Source organism: Psittacula echo, assembly GCF_963264785.1.
Source record: "Psittacula echo genome assembly, chromosome: 7".
Classification (NCBI taxonomy): domain Eukaryota; kingdom Metazoa; phylum Chordata; class Aves; order Psittaciformes; family Psittacidae; genus Psittacula; species Psittacula echo.
In genome coordinates, this window is record NC_137740.1 from 4,483,038 (window position 1) to 4,499,929 (window position 16,892).

General features: G+C 38.9%; 1 protein-coding gene across 5 annotated transcripts in view; it reads right to left on the reverse strand.

The window, feature by feature from the left end:
- HOOK1 (hook microtubule tethering protein 1) overlaps window positions 1-16,797 on the reverse strand; it is a 28,195-nt gene extending 11,398 nt beyond the window's left edge. For 4 of the 5 annotated variants that reach the window (XR_013957450.1, XM_080623782.1, XM_080623783.1 and 1 more), the window contains exons 1-10: window positions 16,699-16,797; window positions 10,511-10,596; window positions 8,851-8,923; window positions 8,490-8,540; window positions 6,870-7,002; window positions 5,908-5,975; window positions 4,646-4,708; window positions 4,067-4,150; window positions 1,372-1,538; window positions 638-778 (exon numbers count right to left, since the gene is read on the reverse strand). Coding sequence is in view for 4 of the 5 variants with exons in the window: in XM_080623782.1 (XP_080479908.1) it covers window positions 638-778; window positions 1,372-1,538; window positions 4,067-4,150; window positions 4,646-4,708; window positions 5,908-5,975; window positions 6,870-7,002; window positions 8,490-8,540; window positions 8,851-8,923; window positions 10,511-10,596; window positions 16,699-16,749 (917 nt within the window). In the remaining variant the exon portion in view is untranslated. The remainder of the gene's footprint in view (window positions 1-637; window positions 779-1,371; window positions 1,539-4,066; window positions 4,151-4,645; window positions 4,709-5,907; window positions 5,976-6,869; window positions 7,003-8,489; window positions 8,541-8,850; window positions 8,924-10,510; window positions 10,597-16,698) is intronic. The other variant, XM_080623784.1, reaches the window with a different exon arrangement.
- Between the last annotated feature and the right edge of the window lie 95 nt (window positions 16,798-16,892).

A 16,892-nucleotide genomic window follows, 5' to 3' on the forward strand; every position in this document is an offset into this window, starting at 1 on the left:
CACTATAACTTAAACACCTGAAACCACTTTTCTTTCCACGTTTTATTCATGTTATTTTATGAATAGCAGACCTGCCTTTGCAGTATGATTTGCTTTTGATATTTCTTGGGTGGTCTGGTATTTAATTTGGTTTGCACAAGCTGGAATATTAAATTCTCATCAAGGTTACTGCATATTTCATCTTCATTTTGTTAATCCTTTTGCTAACCTAAATCTAGCCTAGAATCCTGACACCAGAAACTATGTCAAAATTCTAGCTGCTTATATAGTTTTCTACATCAGAAAAGGCAGCTTGTTGCCAACAAAAACGTCCCCTTAATAGAAACGCACACCCCCCCCTCAAAATTTCTTAATTCTTCCAGAACTTCAACCTTCCATCCCACAAGAATAATTTCTGTATTTATCCATCCTGCTTCACAGAAAAATTCCAAGTTGCTTTCCTTGTGCAAACAATGGCGGCTATACCTGAAAGGCTGCACTCCACCTCTACTTTGTCAAAGGGCCCTTTTCCAATATTTGAGATCTCATGCAGGTAAGACCTGCAGAAGTAACACCTCAGAAAAAAACCCCAAACACAAAGTCTTGAATTCAGTCATTAAATACTCCTAGTGTGTGTGGGGCTGTCTCTATTACATACCTAAGAATATCATTTTCATCTTTCAAGGCTCTAGATTCTTCTGCCAAGGAGGTTAGTTCATTGTTTCTATGCTGCAGTTCAATCAACTGTTTTTCTAGGTCTTCGCAATGGACGCGATAATCATCTTTCGCAGCTTCAAGCCTACCAGATCAAAAAAGAACTCTGTTAAAAACTCATCATTATCACACATTTTTCATTTAGTGCTAGAACTACTAAAAATAACTAAGACAAAAGGAATCTGTTGACTCAAGTAATGGAAAATGGTACTGCAAGTATGGAATATTTTATTGTCCATCTTTTAAATCATAATGGATTGTACACTGCAAATTTACCATATCGGTATCAAAGGACTGCATGAAAAGTGATCTCCCCCTACAGATCACAGGGAGAGAAACTAGTATGTAGAAGAAATCAGCACAGTAGAGACACGGTGGGTTTGAAGGGTTTAGGGTTGCTTTTGTTTACACACAAATCACTTTGGCACTCATTTTCTGCCCTCCATCGCCTTGATCGAAGTGTAAAATGACTACAATATGGCAATTACAAAGTAATACTTTCTACAACAAGAAAAAGTTTCTTTCTAAAGGCAAAGACTGTCTTCAAAATATATTTATACAGTACCTAGAAGTTTTTATCACAAAAGAAACTGAGATGGAAAACCCTGAAAGCATACTCGAAATTCTCCAGATATATTTGACATGTCAAGTGAGAGACTGAGAAAAATCATTTCATACCTGAAGTTTTCTTCTTGCAGTTGTTCCAGCTGCAACTGTGCATGAAAATACTTTTTTGCAACCATAGTATTTGGATCATCAACAGAGTCATCTAATTGCTCTAGCCTGTCATTCATAATCTCATTTTCTGACATCAAGCTGTTTTTTTCCTCCTGGAGGGCAGCCACCTAGTGCAGATAAAACAGCATCACCAATTTAAGACCTGTCCAACTGGAAAGAGCTGAAGCAAGACAGCAGCACATCACCAAATTAGTTTATGAAAAAGGTTTGAGCGTTTTAGAGATTTTAGAATGTAACTTACACAGCATACTTGAGCATACAGATGCTTTAGTATATGACAGTTAAAAGCACTAAAGGAAAAGTCCCTCTAAAAATAAGACGACATAGTTTTTGTAACACACCATGGTAAAGGCAGACAATGTGATATGGAGAGAGACTGGTACTTTCATTAAAAAGGATACCATGGACACCATACAAAAAGTAATTATATAATATAAACCGGTGTAAAGGTACTCTCCCATCTTGCTTGTGCTTAACAATAAGAAGCAGGATGGCACTGGCTGGCACATTATCACAGTACTGCCGTGCGCTCAGCAGCGGATGGTAGCGCAAGAAGCGGTTTCAGGTGCCGCAAGCTGGTAAGCACACACGCAACAAAAAACCTAGGCAGCTTCATAGAGAGCATGCATTTTGTTTGCAACAGTCAAACAGGTTTGATATCGAAAGTGTTCACAGCTAAGCAAATGAGAATACAACACTTTGTTGGAACAGTAAGTGTATTAACAGCCATAAAATGGGGAAGGATTAAGAGGATAGAACCTTCAAAGTTTTTCTAGTGAAAGCTGCTGTGTTAATTTAACATCCTGTCAAACATAAGAGCATGTAGCATGTGTTAGTTAACTGGCATTTAAACAGGGACAATATGCTTTTTAGGTTATGTTTTCCTGAATCATAAAGAAAACCTACCTTTCTTATACTCTTGGAAAATATCAAGGAAGACTGAGACCTTACAAGTGAATTTATTAAGAATTAGTTTAAATGAGAAGCGTCAGTCAATATTATGGCTTCAAATCAATAAAATAAAAACATATCACTGTGACATTATTAGATTAAGTATCAGATATAACCTGGAGTATGCAATATGAAGAAACAGTTTGTTTGTGATCATCATTTAAAAGTCTATCAGACAAACAGATGTAAAAATCAAATTAGTAATCTCCCACTTCACTAGGTGCTGGCTTTTAGGTTCACTCCTTTTTACATACCAAATGGCACTTTACGATATACATGCACACAAAGCACCTGTGGGTAAAGGGCATACCTGAGCCTTGCTCAGCACAGTACTTCCTGATCAAGGTTCAGCCACTCCTTAAACATGCACAACAATCACAAAGAAAAAAAATCTACTGCACAACCCAGAGCAAGTTCTTCATCTTTTCTCCGTCCCTTTCTGTTATCTTTCTCGTCTTCTTTTCTACTATGTCAACATAATAGAATTGGTGTCAAAGTCAACACAAATTATGAACAGATAGTTTAAAAACACACCACAGTATTAAAAATCTCTGGTGCCACTAACTCATGTGTTTGTACCGTTCCTTCAAACACCTTTCATGCCTTCACCTGGCCCATGCTATGTTACGAGCAACTGGCTTTATAAGTTAGCATTGAGAAATCTCAAAAGAGAGGTTTGTGGGAGACAGGAGAAAGCCTGGGACTTCTCTAAGTAAGTCTAAGACTCCTAATGGAAGCAGAAAGTGTGAGTAAACTGTTATCCCAGCACCTCTAGAAGGGAGAGCTTTTGAAGAGCGAACACACTTTTTGAAGTTTAACAACTGTCAACTGTGAATTCAGCTGTCAAATCAAGCCCCTTCCCCATTTAAAATAAATCATTTTTGCCTGCAAATACTGCTCACAAGCAATTTTAGATCTCTGCTTTCACTAGGAAGCCTTATTACTGCCTCAAGAAAAAAGGAAAAGAAATATCAATTCAAGACTTAGGGCTAGCAAATGGATTTTCCCCCCTTTTTTAAAAACAGGGGATTGAAATGCAAGTTCCTGTTTCTTGTTATGAAGTTCTCTCTCCTTTTTCTAAAGAGTGACCTCATTAACTACTATATCCATCAAGAAAAAGAAGTAGGGCTATTATCAGTATGGTTTGAAAACTCTAACAAGGGTCTGTTAGTTTCCATTCTCTTTAATTCCTGAAATATCTTCCATTTTTCAACTCTGTATGAGAAAAAATTAGTAACTTTCAAAGAAATCTCACATTTTAGTCTATCATCAACTCCCATTGAAAACAGCATCATTTTCCTATGATTAAATCTGATTATATGAACTGGATGGTTTGGACACAGTTCAAAAGACTAGAGGAAGCAGTGACAAAATTAAATAGGCGATTTTTAAAGCCCCTATAACATTGCTTTGATGATACTTCCTACTAAGGGTAAACATAAAGCTAACAGACCTAACAACCTTTGAGTTAACAGCTGACAGAGGACCTCAGCTTAGTTTTCTGATTGAAGTGTATTTCCAGCAATTGCATTCAGGAGTACAGGACTGCTTTCCCCCCCCACAAGCAGCTAAGAATTCTCATATAACTAAACAAAGTCAACATTCACTTTGCCCTTCAGAACTTCTGCATCTTAACAGCAACATCACTACGTATTAAAGAAATATGCAACTTGCTGTTTCTTACCTGTAAATCCAGCTCTTGACATCTTTGTGCCAACTCTTCTTTTTCTGCTAGTGCTTCCTGAAGATCTTCCAGAGCTTTTTTAAGCTTTCAAAAAAATAAGATACTCAGTGATTCTGACCCATATCCAAAGTACTCACATTTCTAGCTTCCAATTCGTCTCAGCTGTGTGTACAATTGTTTAAGAAGGATTTTAGGTGCACACACTGACACAGAAACCTATATGTACTCTGTTAGATAAGGATCTCTGTTCATTTTACCTTCATTTTAAATGACTACTACATGTATTAAGTGAAGTACTGAAACTCAGAGTAACATCCAGATTCAACACAACAACTTAGGCTAAAAGCATAACAAAACCAAATGCGGGTACATACTGTCACAATTTCAAAATCCCTGCCCGTTAAATCAATCACCCTTCATCTCAGAATAGAAGTGCTGGTGCTCCTTTATGGGCAGCTACTTTTAAAAACATAAAGACAACTTCATTTTACGTGCAACACCGCTTTATTCAAAGGATGGCAAGATACCAACTTATTGTTCAGGCTTGAACTACAACAGCAACAAATATTACGCAGTTACCTGTTGTTCCATGTCACCTGATGCATCGCATGTGGAAGGACCTGTTACTTCCTTGCTCATGAGCTACAGAAAGAGGCCACAGTAAAAAGAAGGTTAAGTATCTGTAAATTCATTGTCTGACATTTTCCACACATCCTTGCATCCCTTCAATACATCAAAACAGACTCATAATACTAAAAAAAAAATCTTATTGTTCACTAAGAATGTAAAAAAATCTAGGTAAGATGACAGTTTCTACTCCACCCTCCTCCCCAAATTAACCAAGTTAGCAGTAACATCTTACTGGATGGATTTGTGATCTGTTAAAGTTATTGCTCCCCACTAGTCAAGTTAAAACAGAGTGAAATAGAGGATGGGGTTTCACTCAATTTATAGTTATCACACTTTGTGTCACATTAATTGCCATTAATCAAACAATGGAAACATTCACATAGCTCTCTCAGATCTCCAGTACACAGATGTACACAGTATGTTCATCAGCAATTAAAGGGCTTTACTTCTTATTTGAGAATTACAGTATTATTTCTAGACCTTCTTTAGAAAGAAAGTTTGCTTTGTCAAGTACAACAAACAAGAGGTTTATGGATTTATTTCTCCGAATAGGACACTTAAGAGTTTTAAAGATTATACAGTCAATTTAAATCTAAGTTTTAAAGCCTACTGCCAACTCCACTGTTACCTTGATGAGACTGCAATTACACATTACATTTTCTTCAAAGTCAGCATTTAGTTTTTGCCTCCCTCCACATTCTGCTTCATAGTCCTGAAGCTCACAGATGAGACAGACTGTAGAGCTGTGCCATGAGCAGGATCACTAAGATGATCCAACCAAAGACAAGTTAAGAGTGCAAGAGGAGCACACCATGGCAAGAATAGAAGAGATGCAGCTGGGAGTTTGTAAATCTGATGCTGGAATGGTCTGTAAGAATGCAGCCTCACAAACGGTTACGACCAGCTTAACTACAGCACTGAGACAGGTATTTCAGAACATTACTCCAGTACAATGGATAGTTGGCAACAAGATACATTTCTTGTATGAAACAAGAAATCTTAAGCATTTATTGTCTCTCTAAGTTGCGTGTTTGGGCATACAAGACTAAATCCAAGACCCCGGGGTTGGGATCTGGGGCCTCTTAATCCTGACCCGTCCAGATAATTTAGGAAGTACTTACGTTCTTCTCTGACCTTTGCTTGGATAAAGAATTCACAAAAATCAACAAACAGATGTTGATTGTTGTTGTAGGCTATGAATTATTACTTACCTCTTGAATGGCAGTCATGACAACATGTTGAACAGATTCTTCAAGGGTCATGATATTTTGTATGTGTTCTGTGAACAAGAATTTGTAGTGAGTCATGACAACATTCATCTTAATGGCTTAAGTAACATGACATACTGTTTGCAGACAGACCCAGGAGAAACTATTCTCTATAAAGCTTCTTCAAAACAGGTAGTGCTTGTTTTATACAGAGCACTAGTGTTAAACAACAACATTATTATACAGTAATATGATAGATAAACGTAAGGGATTATAATCTCTTACACCAAGGAGGTCTTAAGTCATCTGTATTTCCATGGTTCTTTTTCAAATATTCATCTATGTATGTATGTATGTATATAAGCTTTTCCAAAGAGTCAGCAAGCTTGCAACTGAGATAATAAACAAAACTTCATGGAAAAAAGTAACTGCTGGCATCTTCATTCCCAGTGCAGCCTGACAGCTGGCTTCCCAAACACTCTTTGATAAAGTCGTTTCAGACTACATAAGAATCACACTTATTCTACTAGCAGAATAATGCTGAGGATTCCATACCCACTCGAGCACTGAGCATTAGCTCTGATAAAGGGAGAGAAAACTCAACTAATTCAGTCTTGAGCCTCTGCAGACAAACAAAAGGCAATTTCTAACATAATTTTTGAATTTAATTTGATTGATTGGCATTTGAACAGCAAGTTTTAGGTCTTGGTTTATATTTTAACAAATATGAATAATTCATACACACCTCAGACTATTTTTTTTAAACCTACCCTGAGCAAAGTTTTGAGTTTTGTACACAGAAGTTTCCCCACAGATTTTAAGCGAACTCCAGTTTCAGAATAGGCATGTAACAGATTAACAATAGATATTTTTTTAATACATAAGAAAAGCTTCTACATCTCATCCACCTTAGCTATCACCCGAGGCAGTCTGCTGTTTGTTGAACAGGTTAGGGTAGTGCATACCTTGCTTCCTTTCACAGTTGACTGCACAGCCTAAAATAAGCTGCAGAAGCCTCCCCAGTTCAGTGGGATCCGAGTTCTCAGATATTTGGTTTAAGTCTGGAATAAGCTCTTCTGAAATCTGCTGACCCAAGAACTGGAGAAAATTAAAAATAAAATTTAAAAATAATGGAAAAGAAGACAGAAAGTAGACTCCCACTTCTGTACATGAAAATCTGATATCATGTAAGAAACCTAGACTCAGCCATCCAGACGAAATGGTCTATTAATAAGTTTGTTACTGTAAAACTTAAGGAAGGAAAAGATCTTAAACATTAAGCGTGGAGACACTCTAAAAATACTGGCTTATGGAAGACTGCACAGATAACAGCATCAGATTAGGAAATCTGAAGAGGCCTAGCTAAAGCAGATGTTCTTAAATCATTTGTTATGGGGCTTCATACATGAAACACCAAGTCGCATACCATGCCTCTCCTGCACCAGCAAAGACTATTCCAAATGTCTTTCTCCATCCCTCAGTTTGCATATGTTTTAGGGAAAGGTGTATTGAATCCACTGTTAGCCAATGACCTTAACCGCACTTGGCACCTCAGTTTTCTTCTCTGAATAGGCCTAAATTTAATCTAAAGTAGACAGCATTAAAAAAATAATACATGCAAACCACCTAGCAATTATTTAGTGTAATAAAGTTATGTACTTTGGTAAGAGTTCTATAAAATTGTTCTCACAAAACCACATATTTTGACAGTCAATTAACTGGGGGTTTAGCTAATTGACCACTTACACAGGGAAAAGTGACAGCAGGAAGTTAAAAAGTTTTTGGGCTAAACTTCAAATATGAGAGAATTAACTTTTTATACCAATATAATAAAAAAAAGGAATTAAAAATGCTTCCAAATTCAGTTGCTCCATAAGCCTTCGAAAAGCTTCTCATAAGCCTAAAGAATTTCTACTTCTGGCTTTGTCAGAGAGCCACAGTCCTGGCAATACAGAAGGGCTTGCCACTCAATATCACAACTAAACCCAAGTGAGACCAGGAAGCCATAAGATGATCTGGCAAGCTTTTCTATACCATACCCATTACATTATTGTAATCAAGCTCCATACAAAAATCAGCATTTGTTTAAAAAAAACTCAATAAATATCACCTGTTTATGGCTACCCCATGCATCCTGCATGAGAGAACAAACTGGCATCCTTTCTGTGCCCAGAAGGATTTGTAACTTCTCTCTTGGCTTCCAAGTGAGTACCATAAAACCTAGATTAGGCTTGCTGAATCTGTTCGGTTGCGTAAAAAAGGATTAAAACTTCATTAGGCAAGAGCAAATACGAATCCGTGCACAAAAGCCAACAGGATTCTGCAGCTCAGTCCTTGTGACATTTACCTGAGCAATGACAGAGACATGGTTTCCAGATTATACTCCAAGAACCTTATCTAAAATACAACTGCTCAAATTGTTATATTCACTCACACCTCCCACTTAACCAGTTAATTCTCATTTACTTTCTGCCAAGAAAGTCCTTCAAATGAATTACTTTGCCAAGAAAACAAATAAGCTAGGTGAAGAGGACAATAATCATGTTTAATAATTAGAACAGAAAAAAATGCTGGGTTTTCCATACCTCATGATAGTAGTCCATAATTCCTTGCAGTATCTTCTTCAGATTACTGGCCTAATTGTTGTACATGAAAGATAAGGTTACAGGCTTTCATTAAAATTTTTTTAATAATAACTTATAACAACATGTTCACATAACAGCTCTATGATATGAATCCATAATGACAGGCGAAGAGAAATGATGCAGAAGGAAATCCCCATGCGACAATGCTGGAAGGCACTTAAAACTATCAACAGACAGTTCAAGTTCATTTAAAACAACCTTAAGTCTAAGCTTAATTCTGTGGGTTTTGGACTGTTCCACACTCTCAAGACAGACACCACGTCCAATCCCATAAACTTCCACTAATTTCAGTTTTGAATACCTTTATTCTCCAGTTGTCACCAACATCATCTTTAATGCGATTTAGCCAAGATGCATCAAACCAAGCGACATCTCTGAAACAAAAGGAAATTATTAAATGTCAATAAGCACACTTACATAAATAAGATATCAGATTCCCAGCATTAAATCACTGGCTGTTTGACTATGGTGTCTGATGAGGCATGAATTCCTCAAGACTGCAAATTTTACTTATGTCACAGGCAATTTCCATCCTGCTGGCTGCATTAAGACACCGCATTCCAGGGCAAGAAGAATTCCCGTACATGCTTGAGCTAGCTACAGCTAGAAACACAAGGCCTTTGTCATGCTGAATTTTTATAGCTGACAAAGTGATCATAATGATGTGAAGAAACATCCTCTTTTGATTAGTGCTGATGTTACGTTTGATACCTACTCTCATACATTTCCATTTTCCAGTATTTGCCACAGTTTGTCAAAGGTGCTTATTAAGAAAAAACCTGGTTTAAGCTACTGGCATTCAGTCTTTTTGTGTGTCACTGGTTCCCTTGGGCGGAATTATATTCACTTTGCCAGAATAAACAAGGATGAGTTGCTGAGGGAAGTGTTAACACACACTGAGCTGCAGCACGATACAATCACAGTATGTCTAACAATAACTTTTCACACCATATTGTTTATTCACTGGTCTCAAAGCACCTACTTATTACACCCAATTATTATTCCCACTAGCATATCAACCAATGTGGTTGTAGAGAAGTATGCCCAAAACCTGCAGCAGCCTCATACCACACACAATGCTCAGTGAATCTTCACTAAGTAATCCCAAATCAATTTTTGCTATTCCCTGGAAAAGGGTAAGCTCTGTCTTTACTCAGCACACTTAAAAGCTTTCCAAGCAGATAGGGTGGGGTTTATGGGTTTGGGGTTTTTTTGGTTTGGGAGTGGTTTTTCTGTATTATTTTGGTTTGAGGTTTTTTTTGGGGGGATGGTGGTGATTAAGTAATTTCTTTGTAATTAAAAATACAGTTTGAACAGGAGATGGTAATCCAGACTTCTTTATTATCTAAGCAAACAACAATAAACCTGCAGCAATGACTTGTAGCATGATATTTGTGTTACAGTCCTCTGAAGGAAATATAAATTTCACACCTAGTGTATCACTCAACCCAGTACCCTTTGTCATCACACCAATAAAATAGGAATGATTTTGATTAGCAAACTATTAATTATTTTGATAATAAAATTGCCATTGATGTTTCACAATTGTTTTTTTCCACACAAATACTTATCATAGAAATCCTAGAACTTAAACCTAAATCAACCGAGCAATCCCAAAGGAAGAGGGCACAAAGACATCTTTAGAACTTTTAGTTCCTTGTAAAGTGGAACATATTGCCTGAAGTATGGATATCCATGGAAAGTGTTGATGGAAAAAGTGAGAAAGGTCCTATCACTCCTGCCCAATTACCCTTAAGCATGAATTTAATACTACAGTATCAGAATGGAGAAGGCAATGAGGAGATATTCTATCACATTCAACTACTATACCATCCCCAAAACAACACTACAAAGGTATATTTTATCTTCTCCTGTAAACTGTTTCTGCCAACTTAAAAACAGGGCATAGCAAACACAGAACCCTCAAGAAATTAAATACCTCTTTTCCAGTATCAACTTACATTTGGTGAAGTACCTGCGCCATGGCAACCCCGTTAGTCAAGTCCTGAACATCTCTGCAAGGTGCAGCAGTGTTGAATGTCTGCAACTAAAACAGGGAAAAACATTGCATTTCTTACTCAGGAGACAGAACGACAGGAAATCAGTTACCATATTCCTTTTCATCTTTAAGGCACAAGCATTTAGCAAGATGTTTCTCCACTTGAGACAGCCAAAATGCTTTTTGAACTGTACAGGTTTTAAGCCATCCCAATCATCTCAGTTCTTCTGAATAGTAACTTACAAAGTTAGTACAATCCACTTTTTCACTAGTCCTTTTATTGTAAATCAAATTATGAAATACTAACTTGGGAAACTAAAGTCATGTTTATCCATCTTTCAAATCATATTACACTGCTTAGTTCTGGACATATAACTATCTAAATATAAAATAGGATCACAACAAGGGGTGAAAGTTGAGGGGGGGAAACTATCCAGTCTTTTGTTCCAAACATTTAGTAATAGAAGTCATGACAACAATAGAGACCCCTGAAATTATCTGGGGAGTTAAGAATGGAAGGGGGAAAACTGTACAAAAGTAGTGAAAAAAAACCCTCAACAGTTGTCTGCTGTACACTTCAAGGATACGAAGATAGCTGAAAACGACTGAACCACTTCAAGTTCTGCAAGCTGGCGAGCTATTTCCCTGCAATTCAGGATTCTAGAATTACTCTAAATGTGTTCCTATTTAAAGATGCAACTTTAAAATACTGCTATAAACCAAGAAACTTAACCATAACCTGAAGATATATATCTTCTTCTGGTTATATTTTACTCATATATTATTCATGATATTTCCACTCCCACCTTGTTATTTTCCAAGCATCACAGCACCTAGTGTTTGAACACAGGGCTGGATGCAGTTTTATCCTACCTATATATTTCTGTCTAAAGATTAAGCAACAAAGCCCCCAGTTTTCCTTCTTCTCCTCCATTACAAAACCAGATTGTACATGGAAGCATTTTATAGTAAGTTGCCTGATCTATTCTATATGAATTGTTGAATGCAATCTTTGTATTCTAACTGGTGCTTCCAGGCACAAGTACAACTGAAGACCCTTTGTAGTAGGACTGGTACAATCAAGATGCAACTCCCATATTAAAGAACAAAAACTAACGGCAAGACTGTTTTGCAGCACAAATGCCAGGAACACTTTCAACATGTCTATGTCCTTACAGAGCACTGCAACAACCACCCAGCAGACAGCTGTATACACAAGAGCCCCATCATCAACCTGATAGATAATACTAGTTTATCACACATCCATGGGCAGCTCTTCTGCTGCCCTGCTCACTTCTGCCTTCAATTTGGACTGCTTCATGTATAAAGCCTTACAACACTGAGGTACCCAAGTCCTCAGATCACTCCACAGACCGTAAAAAGTGACTCCAAACTCTCAAAACACTCCATCAGGCTCCAGAAATTTGTGTCTTGGAGAACCCCTGCAGCACAGACACTACATTGCTGTTTAACAGTCCCCAATGAAGTTTTCTTCCATGAATGTGGCTGAGGCACTTTTTGCAGTCACAAACTCAGCATCCAGACAGTCTGCAGGATATCATCTCTTCTGAGAGTTTGTCACCTATTAGCTTTGCCTCATTTCCCCACCTCTTGTGCACATGGTGAATAGACTCTTCTTGCCTTCTCCAGGAGCTCAAGTCTGTATCAACCTCTCCTCCATACCCGTCTCCATCTCCTCCCACTGCCTCTCCCAGGACCGAGTCCTCATCTCTTCAGACAGTTCTCACATGGAAGCCCTTCCATACTTCCCATGAGCACAGACATTTTTTCCTCTTAGTTTTCCGTTTTCCCCACATTTAAGATCTGTAGGGTGTGATTACCTCAAGTTAAACATGTTTCTTCATTCTGGATATTGCGTCTTTTTTTAAAGCTATCCCCAAGGTTATACCTAACATTTTGACAGAATTAGCTATTATAATTGCAATATTTTATTTCCTCCAAAACCCAATCATCTCGGAACTAACTATTCCAGGCGAAAAAGCTGTTTACACACACATCAGCCAGCTCATCACATAGTTAGGGAAGTAAGAGCTCATTAGCAATTCTTTTAAACTCAGCCTTCCTTACCATGATGAATAAAACAAAAAGGAGAAAATTTGCTGTTAACACTACTAAAAGATGTTTATAAGGAATAGAATGGAAGCAAGAATAGATCCTTATAATCTCTGTCCACTGTGAAAACTGACTTCTTAAATTTACTATGTTTTCTGTGTCATAAATTACCTGTCCACTTGTGAAAGGGCTTTCCCAAGCACCCTGTGAAACATAAGCTTCCTCAGAGGTCACTGGTGAACAACCTCGTCAAGTGTGTTGGAGAAATCATAGAATGGCTTGGGTTGGAGCTACTTACGCCAGCATGGTGCAAAAGTACAGTGTCCAGGAATAAGAATTTGAGGCAGCTGGTGTCCCATCTATGTTTATAAAAGTGACCACAGACTCTGAATATGTGTTTGCTTGCTTCAAAAAGAGTCTAATCAATCCAATAAGAGAAAAATATGCAAAGCAAGGGGTTTTTTGTAATTTGTTTTTAAATTTAAAAAGCATTTTATAAATCCTGTATTACAGCAGGCGAGAAGTCCATAATCCCTGTTAGGTTACATAAAAGATTAAGTAGAACAACAGACTAAAGCAGCTGTGATTGACAGCACTGGTTTCTAATACCATATCAGCCTTAATGCCAACACAAGAACAGGCATGCAAGCTTACAAGTCAAGACTGAGCACAGAGTTTCATGGCACAAGACTATGAAGCTGCCATTTGGAAATACCTCCTTGGAAACCAAAGAAACTGATAAGTACAGGTACTACCATTTCACCCAAGCCTGTCAGAGCAGGTAAACGAGGCCTCAGAAAGCCCTGTAACACTGCCTTATGTATGCCAGTATCTCCCAGAATAGAAACAGCTAATTAAGCAAAAAGCAGGGCTGAGAATCTTAGTTTCTCTGTATATTTAGAAGTTACTTAAGCACCTAGAAATAATATGAGAGTAGACACATTAATTATGGGTTCTCCAAACCCTGTGCCAGCCCAATCATTTCCTCATGACAGGTTTCTACTGTACTTGCAAAACTAATGAACATAGTAGGCATGGGGAGGAGGCTGGCAGAAGCAGTCAGAGACTTCACAACTGTACCAGTACTCTTTTTTTCCCTCCAAACTTGATTAGTTTTACTAAATATAGTTTCAAGGACATACTGCTACTCACACTGAAAACCATTTCATGAATCTAGCTTAAATACAGCCTGCCACTTGCTGCTACAAGAGAAGCAAGTATTTTTCTCTCAGACACAGCTGTCACGCTTCCAATAATCATCTGAAAATTCAAGTTTGTAGATGTAGCACTTAATGCCTTTTCTCTGGGTCTGCTGAAGGCTCTACCACCAAAGAGCTGTAGATGAAACAAAGAGTGCTACCCAGCAGAAATCAACCTTTTGGGAAGGTATGCCCTCAATTTCATCCAGACAATGTGGAGCTGAGGTTCTCCATTTTATACCCAGATTATACACAATAGGGATAGAAGTTTTATAGAGTCAGTCAAAGAGATTTTAAAGTAACAATAAACATTCCCATTCTTAATGCCAGAACAGTAACAACTCAGACACTGGACAGATTTAACATGACCAATGCTGCCAGTGCCAAACAACGGTACATCTATTGTGGAAGCTTTCCGCTTAAGATGTGACCACATATTTCTAGTTTGGAGACAAAGCCAGAAGCAGCCTCAGAGCAGCCCAATACCAAAAGACATTCAACCAGTGTTTTCTCTACTACAGTAAGGAAAACACCTATGTAATGGCACATAAATATAGAATATTCTACTGCACCACTAGGCCTACTGCTGCTCTTTTTGCTTCACTCCTATCCAGAGGCAGAAAATACTCAGGTTTAGTTCACATATCCCAACTGAAGTTTGTCCTTCTGACTTAGAAAACTGTTTCTGCAACAGACTTGTAAGTTCAGTCTTAATAGATACTACTTACATCAATTTTCCTTCGAATCTCATGTACATTTCCCCTATAATTTAACTCCATTATGTTTTTTCCTGTAATATCCTCAAACTTTACTGATATCTGTGTTGCAGAACCAATAAATAACAGTTTTATCTGAATTTTCTCTTTCCCCTCTGGACAAAGTATGTTTTCTAATATGGAATTTGCCAAAATTAAATACATAAACCACAAGATCTTTCAGCAGAACACAGAAAATCATGAGCATCTCTTCACTATACTAAAACAGTAGATACATTAAGAAAGCTTTAGAACCACAGCTACAGAACACATTTCTCTTCTGATACATAGCACTTCATTCCTGCCTTCCCAGACCTTTCATTTCCCCTGTTATTCAAACTGAAATTCAAGCTGAAAGGATGTTTGAAGCAATCTTAGTGTTAATAATCAGTTTCTAAGTTGTAAACTAGGTCCAAGAAATAGGGTGTCAGATCTAAAAACATACATCTGCAAATGCATCTGCTGAGTGTTGTACAGAAACCCTGAGAGCACAGAGTTGAATGTTCATTTCCACTAATGCCACTACACAGAGCTCTTACAGTTTAAGGCTGAAGTTCCATTAGAATTCCTTTCATGATCTACAGTGTCATTTCAGCTATGCACTGTGAGGATACTGAAAATGAGATTTTGGCTTATCATCTTTTAAATAGGAATTGTAAAACTTATAAAAAGTTCAGTAGTGCTCATGGGATTCTAAGCAAGAGTTCAGGAATGCACTGATTTATTTTGCTGTTGAATCATGACAGAGTTATTCTTACCTAACTACTGAGAGGAAAATACAAAGTTAAAGAGCCAAAAAAAGACAAACCAACATACGCACAGATTAAATGACGGAAGATATCCAGAGAGGTAAGCATAAGACAAAGCCTGAAAGTCAGCAAAACAGATCACTAAAAGGAAAACAGAGGAAGGGAAATAAAGGAGGGAATTGTTTTTCAGTGATTTAGTACTGACATCAACTAGTTACAACTTCTGTACTGTCACGCAGAAAGTAAAAGGAACTCCTGTTCTAGTAGCTGTTGCTATCGCTTTTGCCAATTTCATTCAAAGATGTCCACAATACTTCTAAAACACTCCCTTCTCTCTCCAGTTTACAATTCACACAGGCAAAACACCTGCTATTTCTACAGATACTCTTCAGATCATGGAATTGTGGCCTTCCTTGCCAAGATTTTTTCCAGAAGTTCTATTTAGTGCAGCTCACTCTCAACCAAAGGTATCTTCAAGACCAGAATTGCAAACAAGGAAGCAGAAGAAACTCATCTACAGGAAGATGTCCCTACCCATGGCAGGGGGTCTGGAGACAGATCACTTTCAAGGTCCCTTTCAGCCCAAACCATTCCGTGATTCTAGGATTCTAAATACAGTTGGACTTTATGATCCTGAGGTGCTGGCACAGGGTGCCCAGAGAAGCTGTGGCTGCCCCATCCCTGGCAGTGTTCAAGGCCAGGTTGGACGGGATTTGGAGCAAGCTGCTCTAGTGGAAGGTGTCCCTGTCTGTGGCAGGGGGGTGGAACTAAGTGAACCCAAACCATTCTGTGATTCTACGATGTTAAAGGTCTTCCCACATAAATAAGTCTACGAATCTGAATACATGCTTCTTGCACAGGAAACACCACACATTCAGGTGTGCTGCGCCTGACTAATAAATGCTTTAACCAACTGAAAGCTGGCATGAGATGTTCTGAGGTTTCTGCTCCTGTCAACTCTATTCAAATTAATTGCACATATTTACTATTATTGTTAATTACTGAGCAGCTTCCACACTGAAGCCACAGCTGTAGAACCACCACTTGGTATTCAAACGACCACATCGGTACTTCAAGGGAACGTCTGACCAGTTGTAAATATCCTCGGTTCACACTTAGGCCCCATCCCAGCAACCAGGCCCGGTGCCTGTGCCCAAACCGCCGCTGGCTGCCGCCCGCTTGCACCGGGCAGGAGGCCCACTGAGGGGCTGCTCCCCCGGCAGGTCGCATCCATCCTCCCCAGCAATAGCCCCGGGCTCTGACGGGGAGAGCCGCTCTCCTCCAGGACACGCCGCTCCCGCGGGATACCGCCGCCAGTGCCACCGCTCCCGGAGGCCCGCTCGGGGCAGCGAGGCCGCGGCACCGACCACTCACCCAGAGGATGAGGCTGTCACAGAGCCGGAGTTCCGCCGGCTTCGCCTCCATAGCGCCTGCGTCTCCCTCGGGCGGCTGCGTCAGCACCCGCGGCACCGAGCGCGCTTACGCGAACCGCCACGCGCGGCCGAAGTGACGTGGCTCGAGCGGCGCGCACCTCCGCGCGCGCGGGGGCACGGGGTGCTGTAAAGCCA